The sequence below is a fragment of the Ruditapes philippinarum genome, unplaced genomic scaffold, assembly GCF_026571515.1.
Source record: "Ruditapes philippinarum isolate M1 unplaced genomic scaffold, ASM2657151v2 ctg2714_1_1_1_1, whole genome shotgun sequence".
NCBI classification, from domain to species: Eukaryota; Metazoa; Mollusca; class Bivalvia; order Venerida; family Veneridae; genus Ruditapes; species Ruditapes philippinarum.
The window spans coordinates 39,917-66,253 of record NW_026855574.1 but is presented as its reverse complement, the minus strand read 5'-3'; the positions used below and the strand labels follow the sequence as shown (position 1 = coordinate 66,253).

Below are 26,337 nucleotides of genomic sequence, written 5' to 3'. Positions count from 1 at the left end.
TGTATATTTAAGGGTTTTTTGGTCACAACTGACCCTAAAATATAGTCCCCGGGATGGTGTGTTCCTGCAAATGGCCGTTCTAAAAGAAATATGCATTGATGCTGTTGTCTTCTCCGGTTATTACCACGTACGTACTCCGGTTACTACCACTTACGAAGAACAGGTTTTGTTTGAACACAATGTTGATCGGATATACAGTATGGTTCATTTCGGAGCCGAGCAAAAGTAAAACTTAAAAAAAAACAACCAATAAAATGTTGTGAAAACTTGTGTAAGGATCGATATTAAATGATAGTATAAACTAATATGAGTAAACCAGACAGACTTTAGTTGTATTTAGAGTCCATGTATGAACTAGACAACAAAAATATGAGGAATGTTGTTAATTATTTTAAGTTTTAGTTTACGTTACAGCTCATTTTACAGGACTTATATATAAGATTGAACATTTATTCTAGAAGGAAATATGGACTCAAATGAAATCTATGTTATTAGTCATTGTTCGAATTAATAAACAATGGACTATGGACATTTCTATAATGATATGACGTAGCTACAAGTAAAGTTAAGCTGACTATCCCCTCTATTGTTTCATTTTCTTAATATTTTGCTTCTTCAAGTTACATGTATAAACTGGTGAAATTCATGGCTATATATAAATGACACTATTTTTAGTAAATTTACCCTCCCCATTAACTTTCTATTTTAAGTAACATGTGAATTATGTTAAATGCATCATCAATCATCGTGTAAGAAGATATTTTTGTTACTGATCTGAAGACTGTTTGTGTTTGGAAATTTAAGTAAATAATTCTGTTAAAACACTGGAAGGTTGTAGCAAGTACTTTTTTCCTAGAATATTCTTTCAGTAATTTAAATTACACCAAATTAATTTAGTTTATATATAAGTATCGGTTAATTTCAAGCATGATTATATGTTGTTGTTGTTGTTGTTGTGGTTGTTGTTGTTGCTTTCTTTCTCCTACATGATATCGTAGCAGAGTTAAGTATGTTGTGTTTTCTCAGTAAATAGATTAAGATATTTCTTTCGTTGCTTTCATTAACATCAGTTTTTATATGTTAAATATGAAAATACCCAACCATAGTTCACGGAGACGTGTCTGCGCTCCTTTTACCATTAAGGACAGGAATTCAACTGGTTGGAGCTATTTTGATGTTTCGAGCAAATATATACTTAAAATCTAAATTTGAATCGTTAGAATAAAACAAACAGTTACTTAAATATAGACTAGACTACAAGATCCATATATTATATTTTTTTTCATTTAAACGTATATAGGCCCAATTATTCATTATTACACTTCAATGTTTTAATTTGTGTTACTTTACATTGGTTTGCACCGACGGTTTATTAATGAATGGATACAGTATTACTTTTTTCACAAATGATATCTAAAAAAAAGAAGAAAATTCACACATATACAATTGAACAACGGTATATAAGCAAAGTTTAGTCGTTCCGTATGGATTAACCTTGTTACGCTCAAGTACACACTTGAAATTTTATATGTGGGAATTTCCATTTGGAATTCCCCTACGTAAAAAGTTGGTCTTCCCTATTGTATATGGTTCCTATTTTACCAACAGGACATGCTTGATGCATTGATTTAATTTTGAATTATCAAAGGTATGTAATATGTTACTTTTCGTTTTATATTTTTGATGCACATTATTTACTTTAAATACATAAAAGTAATATATAACTTATAACATAAGAGTTCGACATGACTAAAATATTTAAGATCTGGTTGTGATTTTGATGAATTATATTTAATAAGTTTAAATATTCGTAACTCCATGGTGTACGGCGACCATGACGGATCTATGGAAAACTGAAAGTAGATTTTAATTTAATTTAAATACTTAATAGTAATACAAAACTTTTAACAGGTTAAAGGTGTACGACAATCTAGAAGTATCTCCGGAAAACCGGAAGTAGATTTTCCTTTACGTTATTCACGTTGAACGTTTACGTTGTTTGAAATGTCTGAACAACGTTGCTTTTTTGATGTATGGTTACAAGAATTATATAAATGAAATGCACGACATTCCTTTACAGCGACCATAACCATTTACTATCAACATGAAGTTATTGCTATACATGAATCAAACAATACATACATTTTGTTATTTGCCTAATAGCATGCACGTTTTCGATTTGATTTGTCTTTTCCTGTATGTGTACACACAATTGCTAGCATCTAAGAAATTCCAAACAAGGATGGTTTCGAATTCCTTCTTGAAATATTGGAGAAAAGTAAATTTTAATTTGTTCCGTTACATTACAACCGTTTTAAAAGCATGTTAGAGCTAACATTTCTATTGTATTTTAATGGTCTTTATATGCCATTTTAAAGGTTTTTGTGTGCCATTTTTCAGGATTTAATGCGCCATTTGGCAGATTTATGTAAATGACATTACACGAAAAAACAGGTTGCGCGATAGCTCAGTTGGTTAGACCACTGGCTGTCACTCCTGAGGTCCGGGTTCGATCCTGGGTAACACCTTTGGGATTTTTTCAGAGACACTTTCAGTATATTCCCACCTAACTAGAGGTGTACTGGTAAGAAATCCAGGTAATCCTCGCATGTATCACTGGGCATGTAAAAGAACCAAGGGGTCTTTTCAATAAGAACTAGTGACTGGTTCCCGGATTCCCTTGTATCTCATAACTGTCTCTGAAGTGACTAGTCTAGAGTCATGTCTATACGTCCCCGCGAATGGTTTGACATTAATGGAAGATATATAGATAGACAAATCACCTATATTAGGTTAAAAGTTACCTATATAAGTGCATAATTATGTTTCAAAACTTTCTCTGATATAATGAAATATGTTTTAGTATACTCGCATATTTGATTTATAACATATTTTCAAACTTAAAAAAGATCCACGTGCGTGTGTTATCAATTGATATGTAAATAGTAATATTGACTTCAAAGATTACTCAAAAACGAATAATAATTGAGCCGTGTCATGACAAAACCAACATAATGGGTTTGCGACCAGCATGGATCCAGACCAGCCTGCGCATCCGCGCAGTCTGATCAGGATCCATGCTGTTCGCTACCGGTTTCTCTACTTGTTATAGAGTTGTAAGCGAACAGCATGGATCCTGATCAGACTGCGCTGATGCGCAGGCTGGTCTGGATCCATGCTGGTCGCAAACCCAGTATGTTGGTTTTGTCATGACACGGCTCAATTATGGTTTAACACAAATTTGTCATTGAACTGATAACAAATGGTGTTGAAAATTCACTGTGACGGTGTTATGCAATTGTTATCTTGAGCTATCTTGTCCGGCTCATAAGACTTTAAAATACATTGTAAATTAAAGAAGGGAAACACCGATATTATCAGTTGGTTTTTAAATATAAATATCCAGGGCACTGATAAACTGCCTTCATTTGATGTTAACCACATTTTAAAAAGGATTTTGTGTTTGTTTATGTGATGACATTTTATTGGATATTAGAAAATGATAACGTTACAAAGGTAAAAGTGCACAATTATATGTGATTTTTGTCTTACAAAAAAAGTAGATCTAATAAGTTGTCTTACAAAAAAGTAGGTCTGATAAGTTTTTAAAGAAGCACGCCCTAAGATATGTAAAACTGAGTTCACAAAAACTAAAGATAGATGTCCTTCTAAGAAAAATGTTGTTACATGTACATACTAAGTGAATTAACTTGACCTAAGGCATGACTAATTCACTATCTTCAGAAATTTACTACATGTATAACTTAATAAAATTAACTATATCAAAATGGGGAAGAACTTTGGTGAACAAAAAATTAAGTCTATCATTATTATAAAACATTCAAAGTTCCGCGTGTATTTGGAATTATGGGGCATCAATGGTTAATGTCATTGACTTCAAACCACTAGCCCCTCACCATTTTGGGGTCGAACCCCGCCAGGAATTTTTCTTTCATGTGACGAAGATGTCCAGCTAGCTTACGGAACGTCAGTGGTTCCACTCATGTGCCGCACGTGCCTGAAATAATGTACCGGAGGTCTTCCTTCACTGGAAAGTCGCCATTCATGACATTAGAAGTGTTGGTGCGGCGTAAAATCCAACCAAAATAAACAAATAAATAAATGAATAGATAAATGAATGAATGAATGGATGAACGAATGAACGAACGAACGAACGAACGAATAAATAATTAAAGGGACTCCACTTAGATTTTTTGACATGATGGGACGGAAAATATTTTTTCTAGATAAATGTACCATTTGATGTAGGTTAAGACCTCTAATCTTTGTATACAAACTGTCAGATCATTCGCGCACTTCGTTTTTCCAGAATAATTATTCAAATTGTAAAACAAAATGACTCAAAATAAAAAGCGTTTAAACGCTTTTCACTCAAACCGGGCTAAGAAAAGCATAGAAAAAATGAGTTTCAATTAATTTCAAAGAATATTTCTTAACTATCTTTGTATATATTTCTGTTTAAAGTGCCCCAGCTCATTCATGTAAGAAATTCAAATTTATGTTTTTAGGTTTTTAAACCTCAGTGGAGTCCCTTTAATAAATATATTTATATATAATATAATAACTTAATAAGTACTGTATCTAAATATTTCTTAACCCTTTCCCTCATGAGCATATTTTGAAAAATGGCCGTTTTCATTGAAGAGCCTCCAGTTACAAGTTCAAACTGCTATGAAATTATGAAAAATACTTCGATACTAATCAAACTTGGCACAAATGTTGACTGGACCATTGCCTTTGTAACGACATGCTAAGTCTTAAATTTCCTGTTACCATTGCAACTAGGGGACATCTCAAAATTGCCAAAAATCACCATTTTGCGTTGATTTTTTTTCCCATCAAAATTGATTTCAAAGTGCTGTAACCTCTCAATGGATTGAGATAGAGTCAAAGGCCTTTCAGCGTTGGTTACACATTAAATTTTAATCGACCTGGTGTCATTTTTAGCCTCTCACAAGTCCAAAATTTTCTTGGCGCCGAAAAAGTGATCATTATTTTAGCAAATTTCCCAAACGGTGTCTAGGGCTTAAATAGGGTAGTTTTCACTGTTTGAGGCCTCACAAGGGGGGGGGGGGGGTCGAAAATCCGTCAAAACACGTCTATATGAAGTAAAGGGTTAAACTATAAAACCTTTTTTTTTTACAATTGACTATTCATTTGGAGACGTTCCGCTTTAATTACTGTAAAGCAAATTGCACATTGTATTAATTATAATTTATGATACATGTACTGAAATAATCATCATCATAATAAAGAATTTACTAATACAATGCAGCCAGGAAGTTTATAATGTGTAGTGAGTGGACATTTATTACTTGAATTTATGACTAAACAATAACACAAAGGAAATTGTATGTTTGTGTGAAATCTTTGCTACTTTCTTTTCTGAATAAAATCAAGCATTGTCTTTATAACAATAGATGTCAGTATTTCTCTCATTACTTTTATCGTTATTTTCTGCCATATAATCTTGAATTATCATTATCCGTTTATCATCATCTTCATAATTATCATCATCATCATATTCAATAACAATATTACCGGCATTGTCATCACCAGAGTCATCATTTTTATCATTATTATCATCACCGCTACTACCACATCCATCGTCATCATCATCATCATCGTCATAATCATCATCGTCGTCATCATCAACATCATTATCATCATCGATTCAACATCATCATAATCATCAATATCATCATCATCATCATTATCATCACTAACATCATCATTATAATTATTATCATAATTATTATTATCAACTAACAAAAACAACAAAATAATCATTTTTATTTCATCATCATTGTGGTCATCGTCATCATTATCCTAATCGCCGTCGTTGTCATCATCATCATTGTAGCAACATCATAAGCATCAGCATCATTATCATCATCATTATCATTATTAACATTTACCAAAGAACACAACAAAATAATTTTTATTATATCAGCCGCCACCATCATCATTGTCGTCGACGACGACGTCATCAAAATAATTATCATCATCATCATTATCATCATCATCATCGTCATCATTATCATCATCGCCATCATCATTATTATTATCATCATCATCAACATCATCATCATTATCAACACCACCACCACAATCATCATCATCATTACGATCATTAACATTTACAAAAGAACACAACAAAATAATCATTATTTCAGTCGCCACCATCATCATTGTCGTCGACGACGACGTCATCAAAATAATCATCATCATCATTATCATCATCATCATCGTCGTCGTCGTCGTATTTGTCGTCGTCTCATTACTTTAAGCTTTATCTTGTACTATTTTTAGACACAGGAGGCGAGTGAGGAGCATAATGTCAGTGTCATCTCGTGCAAGTTTTCGTCATGGAGCACCCGGATGTAGTCACGGAAAGAGGAACAGTGGTACCAAGTTTGAAACTGAGAACGATATATATGCCGCATACAGTGAGGAAGATCAGCCGGATGTTTTACGTATACTAGATATATTAAAGATGAATCAGCTCACAGTGTATGACCCCCATCTAGATGCTTTACCGTGTAAGTTTATTTTCATATTAATATCTAAGATATTCCGATTAAAGCAGCATGCCTCCAGATATGCTAAATATTTCAAGAAAATCAATCTTTGGAAAATGTACTGATATTCTAAGAAAAGTAAGAATAGTCACAATTCAAGTATTACATGTTACATGTTATATGTAATAATTAAAATGACTGCTTTGCAGTAAAGATCACCATATTTTCAAGTGTCGTTTGCAATGTGTAGATTACCTTCTTTATTCATTAGACACAACTCTATCTTTCTTAATTTTTTTTTTAATCATAAAAATGAGTATGAATCTGGAGGCATAATGCTTTAATGGGAGAACCATTTAAACGAGCAGATTTTACCGAATATGAAAGAATCGGAAATATATGAAATAGCATATTGTTCAACCGGAAGTAACAGGATACAGACGTACCTGGCATAACCTACTATTTGTTTTACTCGTCGTTTTTGTGTTTTCAAGCATATTTCATTGCTTTGAATAACTTATCAACATTGTGTATATGACTAAATAGTTTTAAAATAAAAGCGTACACAATACATGGCCATATTTCAATTTCAACTAATGATAAAATTTATATTCCTAGTTGTTAAATTAACATACATGTTAATATTAAATAGTATATAAATTTTATTTCCAACAGCTCAAACCATTTTTAAAGCCTGGCTGGAACAAGGGATACACATGTCAAAAATCACGGTGATTTTTCTGACAAAGAAGTTCATAAGTCATGTCTACTGTAGATATCAGGCTGACAACGCTGTTGTCAGATATGCAAAAACCAAAGGTCGACATAGGGTCATACTTGTCATGCTTCAATCGTGTAAGATTCCGAAGAATTTACACCATTTCAACTGTGTGTACGCCTGGAGGTTCCGTGAGAGCCCGGAGGAGCAGTATGCAAGGATTTTAAAAGCAATATTTGGTGAGTTGGTATTTTTGGCCGGGTTGCACAGGTGCAAACCCGGGTTATAGTATGTTGAATGTTGGGCGGCGGGCGGGTGGGGAAAAAACTTTCGTAACAGTTTTCTCAGCAGCTACTTATCACAGCCTCTTGATATTTGGCATACAGCATTAAAATATGATCCCATACTGTGGGATTTGATTTCAGGTCAGTCGCTTATTAACTTCCTGTTTGCCGACTTAGTTTAATTTTCTACATTAATGGTCAATGGTAGGAAATTTTCGTAACAGTTTTCTCAGCAACTACGTATCACAGCCTTTTGAAATTTGGTATACAGCATTAACACATAGTCCCATACCGTGGGATTTGATTTCAGGTCTGTCGCTCATCCACTTCCTGTTTGCTGACTTAGTTAAATTTTCGACATTAATGGTCAATGGTAGGAAATTTTCGTAACAGTTTTCTTAGCAACGACTTATCACAGCCTTTTGAAATTTTGTATACAGCATCAACACATGGTCCCATGCTGTGGGATTTGATTTCAGGTCTGTCGCTCATCCACTTCCTGTTTGCCGACTTAGTTAAATTTTGACGTTAATGGTTGGAAAGTTTCGTAGCAGTTTACGCAGCAACTACTTATCACAGCCTTTTGATATTTGGTATACAGCATTATCACGTGGTCCCATATTTCAGGTCTGTAGCTCATCCACTTCCTGTTTGCCGACTTAGTTAAATTTTGACATAATTTTAATGATTCAATGTAAGGAAATTTTTCGTATAGTTTTCCCAAAGCAACTTTTACCACAGCTTTCTTGATATCTGGTTCATAGGCATTGAACATGGTGTGGGTCTCATATTGTGGGTTCCATTTTCAGGTTTCTGTGCTCACTCCACTTCCGGGGTTTTACCGGACTTAGTAATTTTCAAACATAATGGTTTCAGTGGTGTAGAAATTTAAAGAACATCACAGCCTCATGTATTTTGTTATAACTATGCAACCCGGCCTTTTCTGTATTCGACCCATTTTTATTTATTATCACAACAGAACAGAGAAGATTTTAGATTTCAGTTGTTTTGATTTTTCAGCATTTTTCATAGTTTCATAGCAGTTTGAACTTGTAACAGGAGGCTTTTCAATGAAAACGGCCATTTTTCACAATATGCTCATGAGGGAAAGGGTTAACGTTATCTTGGTGTCAGTTTAAGTTGTGTTTGATTGAAACAAGGAAGTTCATGAGATCAACTATTTTATCATTGAAGGGGGTCGATTTTAGTTTTATCATATATCATGATAATTTTACATGTTTATTTTAGCTCGATTATATTGAAACGTTGCACATTCCGGACCCGCTTCCTGGAAATAATCATAACTGTTGACATAAATTACAAGAAAATAGGATCGTCAAGTCAGTACGGCTCGAGCTCACGACCCCTGGCTTGAGCAGCCACTGCGCCCCATTTCAGTTCAAGTTATTCTTTAAAGGGACCCACCTAGGTTTTTTTGACATGACGGAGTTGAAAATATTTTTTTCCGAGATTTGTTTTCCGATTGATTTAGGTCTAATATAATAACGTGTGTGCACATTTATAGCTCCTTCCCTCATACTGTTTTTTTTAGAAAAATCATTTTTATTGTGAAAAATATCACAAAAATGAAAAGCGTTGCAATCCTTTTCTCTCAAATTCGGCTATTAATCGCATATAAGACAGACATTCAATTATATATTATATATATTTTGTATATTTCTTTGTTATCCTTTGCAGTATTTTCTTCTTCCAATTTTAGTACTTCACTTATTTGTAAGATTTTCAAATTTTGTTTTATGCCTTTAGACCTCAGTGGAGTCCCTTTAATGCATTGATATTGAAGACAAATTGTCAAGTTACAGCATTTTATATAGAAAGATTTCTTTATTACATATACCACCCTTAAGTATAATTTTTTTAACGGTACCTAGTAAATATGCAAGTATGGAAAGCCTTGACTGTCATGATCAGGATCGTTCCACATAATTTATTCATGAGTGCTCATTGTATAAGGAAAGGTTGACTCAATATATTGCAATTTTGACATAACAACGTTAAGGTTTATAATTATCAGACAGTAAAGGCTTTCCATATGCAATTTTATTTCTTTTCTATTTTATTCTGAATGACAAGTGGCATTGGCAAGAAGAGTATGTATATAATTATGTTGAAATAGGTTTAAAATACGTTCTTTTTATAACAATAGCAAAAGGAGTTTAATTTCATATCAATTCAACTACTAGTGTTTACGATTTGAACAAATGTATGGCCTTGCCAAAATCTTAATTTTCAATGTTTGTCAAGCATTTTTAGTCTACGTTAGCACGGTACATGTATATTCTTACACATTCAATATCAGGTACTACACGTCATATTGAAATATATTTATAACGGACATTTATTTTGAAGATTTATATAACAGAATTGTTTTAAGCTACGGCTCGTAAAATTAAAGTACGTCAGCTTTGCAAACTAAAATCCTGACGCGGCTTATGTGCTTCCCGTATTGTGTCCATATTATGGTTGCCAGAATTTCTTCCCTTTTATGGATGCGTATTTTTTTCTTATTTATGGAGCATATTTTTCCCTAATTATGGTTGGCAGATTTGTTCCCTTACTACGGTTGCCGACTTCTTCCCTTACTATGGTTGCAGACTTCTTCCCTAACTATGGTTGCAGACTTCTTTCCCTTATTATGGTTGCAGATTTCTTCCCTAACAATGGTTGCAGATTTCTGCCCTTACTATGGTTGCAGATGTCTTCCCATATTATGGATGCAGATTTCTTCCCTTATTATGGTTGCAGATTTCTTCCATTATCATGGTAGTAGATTGGTGATAAAATTGATTAACAATGTATTTCGCAGAAAATTGCAAAATGAACGCTCATACTTTTAATTGATCTAAATTTTCATATCTATTTTTAGCTCCACGTCACAAGTTCAGAAGAGGAACTATGTTATGGACAAATGTGGGTAGAAATACCGCCAAAATAGCAAATAAAAGAATAAACGAGCTTTCTGTCTTAAGCCAATCTGTTAAACAGGAAAAGTCATTGCTAAATTACGCAAATTTAGTCTTTAATTTGAGCAAAGTCAAACTTACTTTGGAAAACTGTGAGCTTAAATGTACGAGCGAAAATTGTGGTTTTCACTGTAGCGGCGACAAAATCATCGACAAATTCTTTCCGCATATCAAAAGATGTAGGTATCAACAGGTAAAATGTCGGTTTTGTCGGCAGACGACCTTACGCAAAAATCTTGAAAGACATGAGCAGACGACATGCAAACGCAGACATATCAAATGTCCAAATGATTCTTGTGGAAAGCAGTTAGCTGCAGCCGAAATGTTCAATCACGAGCGTAAATGCTCGTACAAAATTGTCGTCTGTCCAAATGAAGTTTATGGGTGTAATGGAGTTTTTGCGCGTAAAGACAAAACAAAGCATTTGGAAATTTGTGATTACGAAAAGATAACTTTGCAAAATCTGTGATTCTTTGATATTTCGTATTGATATGGAAACACACAAATGTGAGAAATGCGAAAAATTCCCGATTGCGACTTGCGTGGCAGACCGGGTCCATTCGCCGAGCAGACCGAGGTGTTTAAATGCCAACCCAAAAAAAAAAAAAAAAAAAAAAAAAAAAAAAAAAAAAAAACAATGTTGGGGCTGTGAATTTGTTGGCTACAGACATGAAGTAGATATTCATTCGTTGACATGTTGAATTTCGGAGGGTTCAATGTTCTGACTGCGGAATGAGGTTGTTTCACAACAGAGACCTTATTTGGCATCAGAAAAACTGTGACAAGATCATTGAATGTGAAGTCTGCCACCAGCTTATCCCAAGGTAACAAATACACTTTTTAATAAAGTTTTTATCTTATCTAATTGTGTCGTATATCATGTGAATGGTTTCTGGCATTTTAGAGTCATATATATATATTTTTTATGGATATTGTTGGTAACTTAATGATAAGTATGACATACATGATCTGATTTTACAAAATGATATATACGAGCAGCAGATAATATTTTTTTCTGGAACAAAATATTATTATTTATCATATAAATGTTTATACAAAATGGTACTGTCTCCTGGAACATTTGTTTCAAGAAATGTTTAATAAGAATATCCAAATGATACTAGTGGAAAATGTTCCCATTGTAGACCAATCCACTTAAAAATATACAAAATTAAAAAATCCCTGTATTTTCAAATTGCCTTGTCTGTGGCTAGCTTCGTTTATCCTCATTCTGGTAGCTTAGAATTACGTTCATTTTTATCATATGATTTTAGGTCATCAAAGTTTACACATGACCGATGGATATGCAATGGACAGAATATTCAAACGTTGTGTGAAATGTGTCATAAATGTGTCAGTAATGGCAGACGAGATTCACACACCAGATCCTGTTTTTGTGATTATAACGATTCACAGGTATGAAAGAGAATATTTTACTATGCATATGTTACTGTCCACCTTTATTTGTCATCCAATTAAAACGCTGTATTTCTTCAAAATTATCTGTGTTACTTTTCATAGAAGAACAAAAGTCGATACTTTGTATATGTTAGTGTTCATCCGTGCTGTTCTGCAGAAATTAGAAACTTCGACGGAAGCGATAGCCTCAGGTGGCAGTATCAGTGTTTGGACACCCCTACCCACCCTGCCACTCGACCCCTGCTACCACCCTGAAAAAAATTCAATACTAAGGCTTACTTTAAGATACTAAATACTAAACCACCGATAAAATTATACAAAAATCACTATTCAAAATTATAGTTATAAAAAATGTAAAAAAACCCTTTTTTCCAAACCCTGGAACCCCCGGAAATTTCGTCGTTTTCGGGTGGCCCCCGATGCGATTGAGGGCATTTTCCCCGGGCATCATTCCAAAAATTTAAAATTCCAGTTTTTTAACCTAATTAAAGTCCCAGCCGTCCCTTTTTTTATCAATTTTTTTTTGATTTTTTCCTGTTTCACCTTTTATTTTTTTAATTTGGGGGTGGGGCCAAAAATTTTTGGGTTTTAAAAATACCCGGGGGCGTTTTTAAAAACGTAAATTTGGTTTTTTGGACGAGTAAAAATTTGGCCCGCCCAAATTTCAAAAGGGGGTTAAAATTAAATTTTTTAAGTTTTTAAAAAATTTTGGGAATTTACTATACAAAATAGAAGTCGACTTTTGAACCAAATTCGATATGGGCATCGAATTTTTTCTTCTAATGAAAAATTAAAGGCCGAATTTTTTTAAAAGGGAAAAAAAAGGGCGTTTTCATTGGATGACAAATAAAGTTGGACACTAAAATTTGTTATTTTACCTTGCAGTTACATGTGTTGTATAATATATATTTTGGGTCATAGTACACTAAAATAATGTTTTAGATGTACCCACCTTCTGATAATAGATTGTTTAAACTGTCAATACAGTGTACTTTGCAAATACGCAGTATCTTTTAACTATGCAAATGTTTTTATCGATGACGAAATAATGATATCTGAACATTATTGTTGAATTTAATAATAAAAACAATTGTATAGTCATTCAATTAAATTAGTGATAATGTCCCTTTTTGTGTAATGACTTACCTCGTAAATGCTATACATGTATAAACTATAATATATCGCAGCTTGACCTTTGCGCAGTGACCCAGCATGGTCACAAGTCACATTTCGCACATGTCTGTATAATGTATATACGCATTGTTTTCTTTTATTTTAAAAAAAAACAAAAATAATAAAGCAACAACAAAAAGCAACATTGAATTTTGTCAATAAATAAAGACAATTTTGATTTTTTTTGTATAAGTGCATTAAGAATATACTTTTCATATAAAATAATCATAATTTGGTTTTGTAGACCGGAATGAACGCTGCCACACCACCAGGAACTATTCAATCACTTGCGCTTGGTACGCATCCCATACCGGAAACCGAACGTTCCTCTTTTGGAGCAGGTAAATCGGCTTTGTTGATTATTTATTCAGAGTGAGACTAAAAAAAGGATTGGAGCACCACACTAAATACCGTATTCCGGTACATACAGGACAAGGCGCTTGAATGATAATATGCTAAAATCTTGCCTTTTGACCCAACGGAATGAACTTTAAAAGGTTTAATTCATCTTTTCACTCCGATTTTTGTATGTAAATGCATGAAAAATGTAATCATCGGCGAAAAAAAAACGATATTTGTCTGTCTAGAAGTACTGCTCCAATCCTGTAATCACTTTAATTAAATCCATTATTTTATTTTATATATCTTACCCAGATAACATATAATGTTGTTTGTACACAAAATAAAACGTTTGGCAAAAATGGGCAGAGAGGCAAAGATATTTTTTAAATTTCTGATATACACGTATCTTATATTATTGGTTCTTGCCATTACATACAGTTTATAATTAATAATTTATTATACATGGAATGAACTTGTAAGGTGCTGTTTCGGGGTGCCCTCGACCCTTCAGCATCGTTTTACGAGGACAAATAAAAAATAGACACAAAGGAAATTTAAAAAAATGAGCAGAGAAGTGTTTTAGATATACAAACACGTATATTTCAACCTTTAATATTTGTATTTTACCTCTAACTACTACTTAACTACTTTTCTTTCTTAAAGATTTATTACATCCGAAATATAAAAAAAAGATATTCTTTTGCAACGGGGCAACGGTTTCAATTTGCGAAATTTAGATAAATCAATATCCCATGTCATTGTGCAGACGAACTTAAATCTCTCACACAACTTCCTGGATGAATGTAAAGCAAAATTTCAATGGTTCAAAGTATCAAATTACCGTGTATTTCATATGATAATAAGATATATGTACATTATGTTCTGACAAGTTTTAAACAATTTCTTGTTCATAATATGTTGAATATATAAATGAGTCACGTGTCTTCCTTTTTAACTTTATAGGCCCAAACTGAAAAAGTTAAGTTACTTAAGTCACGTAGGCTTTATTCATCATCTAGTCGATTTAGTGGCAGTTCAACTTGCGCCATTAAAAGCGGACGTATTCAGATTCATTGCAGACGGCAAAAATAGAAAATGTTTTACCTAAATATACATTTTATTATTCTATTTTCGTCATATTTGTGAATAGGTTTATTTTTTTTTAATTTAAAGTAGATATAGATCTGGGATCTACATCCATATATATGCATTATAATACCCAGGTGTATATCATTTGCTTTTCTTTTCATTAAAGGGTCTTCTAGCCTTCGAATGGCTGGGTATCGGCAACGCACCGGTGTGTCACCAACATACGAGAGGGCCGCTTTTTGACGTCATTCCAGTTTTCTTCTTCACAAGGCGGGAAAAATTTCCCAAGAATTTGGAAAGACTCCCACTATAGGCCCTTTGTCTTATCATTATCTAGAAATACACCCGGGGTGGACACCATCAACCAAAAACCAATGCCGGGCCCCTGATGCCCGCAGATTGACAAAAACGCAAGTGGGCTTTCGGGGCAGCCATTGTTAAATGCTGGGTTAACCCCCATAAGTATTTCCACCAGTGGGAGACCAAAAAAAAAGCGACACGTGGGTTGCCAATTTTTGCCTTTTCCATCTGTTTATGGTCTGTTTTCTGTTCCTGATTTTAGTGATTAGTTTTAAAAATTTGTTTTGATTATAAAATTGAAATCCCAAAATTTGATTATTCAGCGTGATAAAAGCTTAAAGGGGACCCCGATAAATTTTTTTTTAATGACAGGACTAGAGATATTTTTTTTCAAGATTAATGTTGCATTCGATGAAGGTCGAGACCAATAACTTGTGTGTAAGATTTCAGATCATTCATTCACTCCGATTTTCCAGAACGATTATTTTTATTGTAAATATGACCCAAAATACTCCAATCTGACTAAAAATAACACATTAAGACGTTTGTCAATTTATTTCTGAGGATATCTTTTTAATTATCCTTTGCAAATCTTTCTGTGTTAAATACCCCAGTTGATCTGTGTAAAAAAAATCAAATTCTATTTTTTTAGACTTTTGACCTCAGTGGGGTTCCTTTCACTACATGCACTAGGCTTGCAAGGATAAAATTTACATATATTCACATAATCCCTTTGTCTTTTGAACATTGCTTACGAGAGATCGCCCCTTTTCTTGATTGTTTAGTTTGTTCCATCTTGTCATATAAAGTTAATGGTCTGATTATAGATGCACAGCTTTACTAATACATAGGCAACGCTAAAACATCACAAATTCTTTAACTATATCCTTTAAAACAACCTTATTCTGCATAATTAGTAATATAACTTTTTATACAAAGTTAGAATTCCCTGAGGCACAAGCCTGTGTTTTATGAAAAGAACAACAAAACCCAATACTATCACATGTGATTGTGAAATGTAAACAAACAGTTCAATAACGTAATAACGTACATGTACAAGTATGATGTTGATATCAAAAATGTATTTATAATTTATCTTTTTACTTTATTATTTAACAAAAATATAGATAAAAAGGGTTTTTCATCTATTCCAGTTAAGAAATATTAACTAAAAGCCATATATGATAAGAATGAATTTGAGCATTTATTTATTTAAAAAAAATCGTCGTTGGCAGGAGATTCGAGATTATATATGCTCAGCTCAATATTGTTGTTGTTGTTGTTTTTCTATTCTATTCATTTAATATTTAACATTGTATGTTATATAAATATAATATGCATATCATTTTTTTGTATAAATACTAATGTCTTAAATTGTAAAACATTTGATTAAAAATGATGTACACTAGTGAATATTTAGTTATATTTTATGTATTTGATAATTCTAAGTTTTCCAACTTGTGTCATGTGACGTATCATGTGACAGGGTGTTTCCACTGTGAGAAAAGTTAATATGGCGGCTCTTATACCAAAATTATCTTCACTATATATCCTATATATAAACATTAGCCTTGTGGCAATTTTACTAACTCTCCAGGCAAATCAAAGTCACTTGTGCTTATAGTATCACCCAAGATAAATAAGTCCAGTTATTGTAAACTAGGGGTCATGTGGCATTTTCCCACAGCAATTCGTAATAGGTTTAGTACATGAAACGAGTTAGTTACGAGGATATAACACTGGCTGGGGCGACATCAAGGGGTGTTTCTTCTAAAAAAAATGTTATTATCTGCTATTCAAAAGGGGAGTAAATAACTATTATATTTAAATATGATTTAAAGAAAGTTATCTCCCATTAACAAATAATCATTTATCTATTAAACAGAATAACTGATAAGAAATCTATAATTTATTGCGACAATAATTATCTTTAACGCTCTATGGACCTTTCCGGTGTTTGCAGTTTTATGTAAATTGGCTAACTTGTTATCCAATCGCTACACTGATATAATATATAGTTACTGGTTGACCTGGGGTTAGTATCTCGAAGCTATCGTTAGCATAACGACTATCGTATACCTCTCGTTAAGGTTTTCACCGCTATCTCGACGCTCTCGTAAATTAAGAATAATTCGTTTAACAGGCCCAATTATTAAGGATTGCCTAGAGGGTGTCGTAAGGCTCTCATTACTATTTCATTTTGAACAAAAGTAAGAAAGGGTGCGATTTCTAAGTACATAAAAAATTGAGAATTATATCATTTCATTGATAAAAAATGATCGAAACCGACCATAAAATATAGATAGCTTATTGTATTTCTTTTTCTTCCGATGAATTTTCACAGGCCCGTAATAGATTTTATTGTTGTAAATTCACTCAAAGAAACTCTTTAATACAATTCCATAAAAATATCATTTATTATTTGAAATAGATAAACCCTTGTTATTCCTTTGGAAACTAAATTTGGCTCATTTTTATTGTCATTTACAAAATTTTTACATAACATTTTTAAAAACCTATTATAGCATTCGACACGCTATGGCCAGTTATGTGTTGACGACCCTAAAAATCCAAACAAACAAAATTTTTCTCACATATCAAACATATGTAAAGTTTCTTTACATTTAATTTAAGACTTATATTTGAATGCAGATGAAAAGAAACATATCATAACTTAAACAGCGAAAGGAATAATCTCCCTGTAATGTGTAATTTTGCACAAGAAAGCATAAATAAATATATGCATACATCATGCTGGAAAATTCAACAAAATTCAAACTAGTTACAAAATTATATTTCGAAAAGTAAAACTGTGACGTATTAATTACATCATGAAGAGTTTTCTAAGTGCAATTACTTCAGCTGCAAAAATCGGTACCAAAAAAAAAAGGGATGTAATATATATAGAAATGTTGTTTGTTTATCATTTTATATTAACATATATTTCACTCGCGAACACCAGTTGTTATAATTTAACTCGTTATATTTTAATTTATAAGACAGCAAACATCCTTTGTTTAAAACAAAATGAAAAATTTACCCATATTAATTAACAGCAGCCATGTATATATTTAGTAAATACAGATTTTTGTTACAGGTTATATGGCCGTATATAAAACGATAACCCGGGCCGCCAAGTGAGAGTTATATTGCAAACAAAATTATATCGGCCATATATCCTGTTAAAATTCTTTATAAAGAATTTACAATACTGCAGAAAAAAGAGAGATTTCTTGATAAATTGACAGCAGCTGTGTATATAAACTATATAAACGCCAATTAAAATTGACGTACCAAACTTGCAGTAACAAAAGATTTTATATTATTATATAATAAATAGCTTTGAAATGCCTTTCCCTGATTGGCTAACAAGCAACTTTTTGTAAAAAATAACAGGTCAATATCAGAGTATATTCACTGTTTTTTTCCTAAAAATAGATTTTCAGAGTATATTCACCGGTTTTTCTTCTAAAAATAGATTTTCTGGAAATCCCTAAAAGACGCGAGACTTTGACGTGACATCACGCCAAGTTTTGTTGTTATTATTCTATATTTTATGCTTAAAACGTTGAGTGGGGTGGACATAAGAGTTCAAATTAGTCTATTTTAGTTACCGTTTTACATTTTTATGAACAATAGGGATTAGCATGCCAATGGAAAAAGGGCCCCAAATAATGGAAACAGCAGACAAGCCTGTTCGCAAGAAAAATAATAATTTCCGTTGTATTGCAATGGCAGATGTGATAAGCCATATAAAAGCTATTTATAAATTATATAATAAAACAGATATGTACTTTTTACCTGTTGAATATGATGTGATATGTACTGAAAAATTAATATTGACCTCGGCTATCGCCTCGGTCAATATTAATTTTTTCAGTACATATCACATCATATTCAACAGCTAAAAAGTCCATATTTGTATAATACTGCACGTTTGTCACGTCACTTTTCATTGGAGAATCGTGACATTTTCATAGTTTTATACACACTGTTTCTGGCAATTTTCTAAGAAATCTCACTTTTTTTCTCATAAAAAAGGGAAGTTCGCGGTTTTATAAATTCGTTATAAATATTCCTGACATGTTAAATGGTTGTAGGCAATATAACCATCGCCAAGCGGCTCGGGTTATATTTCCAAACAGTCGTTTATGTAGGGCAATATTACCTGTCAAAAATCTTTATAACTAATAATATAAACATCATGATTATCCAATGAAAATCGTCTTTACATATTTAATATATATTTATGCTAATGAAGTAATTGTTTTGCGCATGACGTCTTTGCAGCTGTGTAGCAAGTGGGATTTTAGAAAGAGTTGCTGAACATATGTTTGTCTAAAGGGTAAAATTTCATTATGTTTCGTGAAAATATAGTCCATATTTCACTCAAACGGAAAGCAACAATGAAAGCAAACATTTTTCAATTTTGAATATTGACAGTATACTTACACCCTAAAACAAACATAATGCTATAGCCTGAAGAATGAGGGATGGTTATCTGTTCCCAGATTTTTTGACTTGGTATTGAGAAGAAGCTCCGCCAGAATATTGGCTTTAACTATCGTAAAGAGTTTTAAATATCTGACTACACTGGCAGCCTCCTGCTGCTAAATCTTTCAGTCTCTGCGGTTTCTATACTATATACAGTCGTTTTTTTGCAGTTTCTATGTTAAGTTCCCGCCCGACCCTCAATTAGAAATCATGCCTGTTTCATTGGAACTTCAACGGGGCAGTTCCCCAATGACTGTTCTCTTTTTTAAAGGAACCGTTTTTCGTACGTTTACCACTATCACAATTGATATTATCAAGGCAATCGGGATTTTCATCGCAAAACAAGTCTATATTGTTAGACGACAGGACCGGCGGATCCACCTGCACGTGTCGTGTGATTGTGTTTCCGGTTTAGCATGATCGTAACCTTATATTCACCTTCGTCTTACGCAAACTAATGATTCGGTGAATATAAAACAAGAGCTGTACACAATTTTCGGGTACATGTATTCAAATGATAACACAACGCAATCGGTTAATAACTAACGAGTAAGCAACGAACGATTGCTTAACTACTGCTTACGAGATACCCGCGCTAGTCTCTCGTTAACCAACCCTCCGTCAATCGTTAGCACGTTCGTAAACGCAAATATAAGGATAGCTTCGAGATACTAACCCCAGGTTTGCACAAAAGAGCACGTGCTTATGTTTGTGATACTGTTTGTGAGCAGTTGACCTAGCAATGAATGGAAAAGGTGTGGCTAAATGTTCCGCTACGAAAAACCGGAAAGGTCCATTATTGACAAGTCATTTACAAATATGCGTATATGTGCGCGCGTGCATGTGTAGGGTGTAAATGAATGCCTTGAGTTGATAAGATGTTTTCTAGTTTTTAAGTTCAGCTTTGTATATAGAATCGTAAGTTGTTGTAATGACATCTGTTGGATCAAAAAAACTAAAAATGTGGGACTTCTTCCTTTTTGTCGGCTAAGATACTTCAAATGTTATTAATTTATCAAATTTGAAGAACGTGGCTTAATCAGCAGTAAGGATTGCGTGATATTGAAATTAACAACAGGGATGTCACAAGAAAAACGTCTATCAAAAAATGCGATACACGTGCCATTAAAATAGATATTTATTTTATATACATGTGCATATTATGTGAAATTATGTACATTTTCTTTTTCCTTTCTTTTTAGACCTTGGTAATATTTATTGCATTCCCCCACTCTCCGAATATAAAATATCTCTTCCCACTAATATTGCTTTAACTATCATAGCCTCATATTTAACATTTCTTCATCTATTTCTGACAAAAATGTTAAAATTGTATAACTAGCGTTAGATCATTCAACTATCACGTTATCCTTATAATCAAAAAGGTTATCATCACCGTTATCATCATCATCATTTCTTTCTTAATTTTCTGATAAACCACTTTACACACTTTCAATGTGTCATTGTTACAACCAATGTACATTTTATCACCGTTATAATCTATACATATACGTGTTGGTGATACTATATCATTGAGAACACTAATCCTGTCTTGAAATCTTCAGAAAATCTGTAGGACTGTATTGTTCTCAAAGCAACAAGTACAAGAAGTGATCCATCCTTCCAGACTTGATTATCCCATGAGGTGATTGGATTATTCTCGTCTTTGTAAATAACTTGCTACATTTCCATTGGTTGTGAGGCGTACAAAGTTACTTTTAACACCGATAACAAGTCACTTACAAATATATATTTAGAGTCTGCACTTTACAGCAATACCAACTGGAACAGTCAAGTCAATGGTAGATGTTTTCAGTGAATTTCTGTCTGACTGAACTGTTCCATTAAGATTCTAATACTAAACACACTGCGTGGATCCCAACAAAACAACATACAGCTTTTCCTTGGATTATATGTGACATTATAACACGTTCTATCTAGTTTGGACAGTACGAACTAGGGATAGGCTCATCATAAGTCTTGAAAATTTGAACTGCTTTCATATTTTTCATCGCAACAGCTACTTCATCTTGAAACATTAGACCAACGCCACGTGGGCCTCCTGGGGTTCCTGTCTTTCTTTTATCAAAACGGTCATTGTTGATATCAAACAGTTTAAGTTTGTTGTTATTTTATTCTGCAAAGTAAAACTTTATCTGGTTGAATAAATGAGCATTCCTGCTATGAAGCCATTTATTTACATCTGATAAAGTGTTTTATTTTAATGTCCCCTTAAAATGCTGTAAGGAGGCTTACAGAACGAGTCGTCTCCAATGTCCCAAATACAGTGTTCTTAAATAATGCAGTTTTTATCTCTTCGTTCCGTTTGAAGGTGCATGTTGTTTTTTTAAAGTTTCCTTAGTTACTGTTAAAACTTCAGTGTTCCTTTCATCATCGGCTAGAGATTTAGCTTTCTTTACAGCTATGGAAATAATCCCCTTTTCCTTCCCGGATGTTTTGTTGTCTCTTAGACTGGCTTGAAGTTGTTTCATTTCTGAGGAAACTTTACTGCATTCTTTCATGCGCCTGTCTTTAATGTCCTTTTGTTTTGATTCATTCATTTGTTTTGCATTTCAACAGCTTTAGTTTTCATTTTTTTATACGATTGATGATTAGGTACTCAAAAGTCGTCAATATCTTTAAGCGCTTGGAAGTTTAAACAATCATCTGCTTTCTTAGTTTTTTGTCCAGAAATTTCTCTGTCTAAATTTTTTTTGTGCCCTTGTAACTTTAACCCATTCAATTTTCAAGTGTCAATGTACTCCCTTTACTGTCACCTATAACTTTCATGCGTCAGGGATATAATTCAAGATCACATTTCTATGCTTAAGGGAACCAGTTACAATCATACATTCCTATTCTGTTGTTCTTAGGACAGGGAAAAACTTGGACAATTTTCGGTGTCATGAAATGGGCATTTATCATCTAATAAAAGATGTATTTGGTAGCGTCGGATTCTTCGTGTAAATTTATGAATGTTTTTGAGCGCCTTTGGTTTTCCTATCTTGAGAAGAAAAAGCACGAGCTGCATAAATATTCCTGGCAGTCTTTTCACAATATCCTCGTGCTTTTACACTTTGACCATCAGTTTTTACACGGATCACAAAAATGATTTTATTCACTATCAAAACCAACCTGTGATTGGTGCCACTGCTTTTCTTCCAGAAACCGCCATACTGACGAACTTTACATGTTGACAATAATTTCGTGTTATAACTTGATTTCTTGTGTTTCGATTTTGTAACCTTGTTATCTCCAAATCTATTTGTTGTCCTGCTTTATTGTCCTGCTTTATGAGCATAATATACATTAACGTTATCCGTTAAAACATATAACTTAAAACACTTCTCATATTTTTTTCTTCAAATTGTTAGTTAAATTAAGTGTTCACTCAGAAAATAAGTTCAAAAAATTTCAACTTCCTCTTGTGATAAAGTACACACGGGAATTTTCGTATTAACTAGAGCATGAACTATCGTAAGACGTGTTTTAGATAAAATGTTGAAGGTATTTGCTTTATCAGCACATTTATATTAATAAGATTTGATATTGAACTATTAAATACAATGTACATGTATTTACATGAAATTGCTAAATTTGAGAAGTTAAACAGTTAAATACAGTTGCAAATAAGTGGCATGTTCACCTCATAGGAACTCTGGAACAGGACCGCATATTGCGGCGCATAAATCCGAATCCGTACCGGTTTTACATATTGTTTGTCCGACCTTTGGATATCTTTTCATATTATGCGAGCGGGTGGTCTTTAATTATCTAATCTCAATTAAATATAATCTGCTAATTTAAAAATCAGTCAAATATAACAGGTATATTGAAAAAAAAGAAAATACCGTAAAATTTGACCAATTTTAAAAGAGACAGTTTGGGTTCAATTGATAAATATATTTTTTGAGTCCATACACTCGGATAATACTAAAAAGATATTTTAGATGTAGCAGAAACGTATTTAAAAAACCGTTACAAGATCGAAAATATACGCCGCAATCTGCGGTCCCGTTCTCGAGTTCCTATGGTTCACCTGTGATCCAGTTACTAAATGAAGGGGAGATTACTCCAGAAAAAGATTGTTTAACACAGTTATGTATCTTGACACCCTTTAATTTTGTTTTAATTAGAAAAAAATGTAAAGTGTCATCTCACTGTATCTTATGTATCTTACAATAAGTAAGAATATTTTTAATTGTTTATAGCAGAAACAAATTTGGTTTTTGTAGAACCTAAAAATGTATCCAAGTTAAATGACTTGACGTGATGAAATTTTACTGAATACGGTATCACGTTCTCTCTACAAAATCTATAATAATATACTTAGCAAATAGTTTTTGAATGTTTATGTACATTTTATGGCATTATCAAAATGTTGTCAATAGTAATCAAAATGTTTTTTGTTTGCATTTACCTTAAACAAATATTTATGCAATGAAAGTCAGTCAGCAAGAGTTATGAATGACTATGAAACATTAACTATAAGTTACAAAGCCATTTCTTCTGAGAGAGATATTTTGATTCATAAGCGCCGAAAACAAGACGCCAAGGTCAAAGGTAAATGCTCACACGTATAATGGGCCGTCATCATGTTTTAACGTATATAACGCAATAAATGCAAAATTATTCCATACCGGTAATACGTAGAGTACAGTATGAGTTTTTAAATTGCGATAGTTGCCTACCATTTGTTCAGTTCTTATACCACTATCGGGTATATATATATCCTTGAGCAAGAAATTTTACACTCATTGCTCAGTACTGATTTATGCCAGGAAAGGATTCGAAAGTGTGTCTATAAGCTTATAGCTTCCTACACAGTCGAACTAAAATAAATTCTGTATAGACGCCTTTCAAAATTACTAAAAATAGAACGCTGCATATCATTACTGACCACAGGTTATCTCTGGAGGCAGAAAGCTGTCTGCTAATAGCCAAAGTTCATATAACATTTAGTTAGAAAGGAGTCAACATATGCTTAAAAAATAAACCATGTCTTTGGATTTTACTATCATTGAAAATGTCGGTGATTATGCTTCTAAGCTGTCAGCAACTGGATTTAGTTGTTTATTTAGATAAACTAACCATTTCTGCAGACAAAACAATTCCAGATCCTTACGTAATTGACAAAAAGTCTTAGATAAATGATCCCAAATTATGGCCAGATATTGGCTACCCCCTGATATCTACAACTATTTTGTTCAAAGTAGGCAATTACTACTCAATGAGCAAATGAAATGCTACAAATCTATGGATGCCTACCAGGTACTTTGTATGTGGACATGTTAAGCCAGTTCTGTTCTACGACACAGGGATTGAGGATTTTACTTATCTTATGGCTGAAGTGTTACCAAAGGTCAGCGACAGGGTACAAAAAATACATTGTACAAAGGCGCTTACCTCATATTTTTGAGAAAAGATGGTCGGATCCACACAACCCATTGTACCTGTATGGCAGGGTATGTTCATAAGATTATAAATTTTTATATTATTATGGTTTATATTATTTGTTTTATCTAAAAGCCTCTAACACAAGGCCCATAAAAAACATTTAGCTAGAATGTTCTGGCCAATCAGTAAGATTGACATGATTTTGTTAATTCATCTGGATATTAAAAAAAAGTCATATTCTTCAGTAACAGGTGTAATTTTTATGTAAACCTAATTATTTTTCCTTTTATTTTACAGAGCTGGTAAAGCGTGTAGCCATTGCAGCAGCCATAGCTTACAAGGTTGAGGCCGCTATCCGAATGGGTCTTAATGTCACTGCAAGCACGAGCTCACTTTGTAAATGGAATGATATGTCAAACCAAACTTCCTCTGTGTAAAGATTCACCAACTTGGTCGTCAGTTTTAGTTGAGGCGGTATTATTTTCATTAAATCTGTCGTGCCAGACAAATATTGACCAACTAACACAAACCTATACATTTGTACTTAATATATACACATTAGTTTATGCCGTATTCTCTTTTCAAATACATGTAGCAACCTTCTTTTTCAAGCGGGGCAGTTTCAAATAAAAACAATAAAGTAAATAACGTGATTGTTTTTGCTTTGAAAATACAATTAACCATTGCTTACCAAAGTTTAATCAAATCATCATATTATAAACAAGATATCATAATCCGTGCCATGACAAAACTAACATAATGGGTTTGTTTGATATTTGAGCCGCGTCACGACAAAACCAACATAATGGGCTTGCAACCATCATGGATCCAGACCAGCCTGCGCATCCGCGCAGTCTGGTCAGGATCCATACTGTTCGCAATCAGTTTCTCTACTTGTTATAAGATTTGTAAGCGAACAGCAAGGATCCTGATCAGACTGCGCGGATGCGCAGGCTGGTCTGGATCCATGATGGTTGCAAGCCCATTTTGTTGGTTTTGTCGTGACGCGGCTCATATATCAAACAATATACTAATTAGAGATTTATGATATTTCATTCCCTCTTTACTCTCTAGTTATACCAACTTCCGTCCGTTATGTACATGTAAGTATGTATAATACATTGTATTTTCGGAAAATGAAAATGTGTTTACCAGGAAGTAAACTGAAAATTAAGCTAGTCAATGAAAAATTACCCCACCCCAACCATAGATAAAAATAGATTAAATTGAATTCAGATAAATAAATAAGTAAATAAATAACTATGAAAACTAATGAAAATAAATATTATACAAAATGAATGAATGAATGAATGAATGAACGAACGAACGAACGAACGAAACGAACGAATGAATTAATGAATAAAATAAAACAGTGAAGAGATAGACAAAATAAAAGCGAAATGAAGAATACACTGGTCGGAATTACGAAAACCCCCAAATATAGTTATCACCAGTTTTTAAAATTTTATGACTATTTGATACGTATATTCCCTTTTGAAATGTCCTCTATGTAAAACATTAAAACATGTAATTTTTTCAAGGAGTAAATTAGTATTTGAGTACAAAAGGGGGAAATTGCACGTTACCCAATAAAC

General features: G+C 33.1%; 1 protein-coding gene across 1 annotated transcript; it reads left to right on the top strand.

Annotated features, from left to right (window-relative positions):
* The first annotated feature begins 83 nt into the window (after window positions 1–83).
* Window positions 84–14,794, top strand: LOC132743754 (uncharacterized). The gene is made up of 7 exons (XM_060732316.1): window positions 84–127; window positions 6,334–6,563; window positions 7,218–7,499; window positions 10,432–10,993; window positions 11,803–11,944; window positions 13,365–13,461; window positions 14,718–14,794. Exons 1-7 carry the CDS (start codon window positions 99–101, stop codon window positions 14,792–14,794), a joined length of 1,419 nt encoding a protein of 472 aa, XP_060588299.1. The 5' UTR covers window positions 84–98.
* Window positions 14,795–26,337: the final 11,543 nt, after the last annotated feature.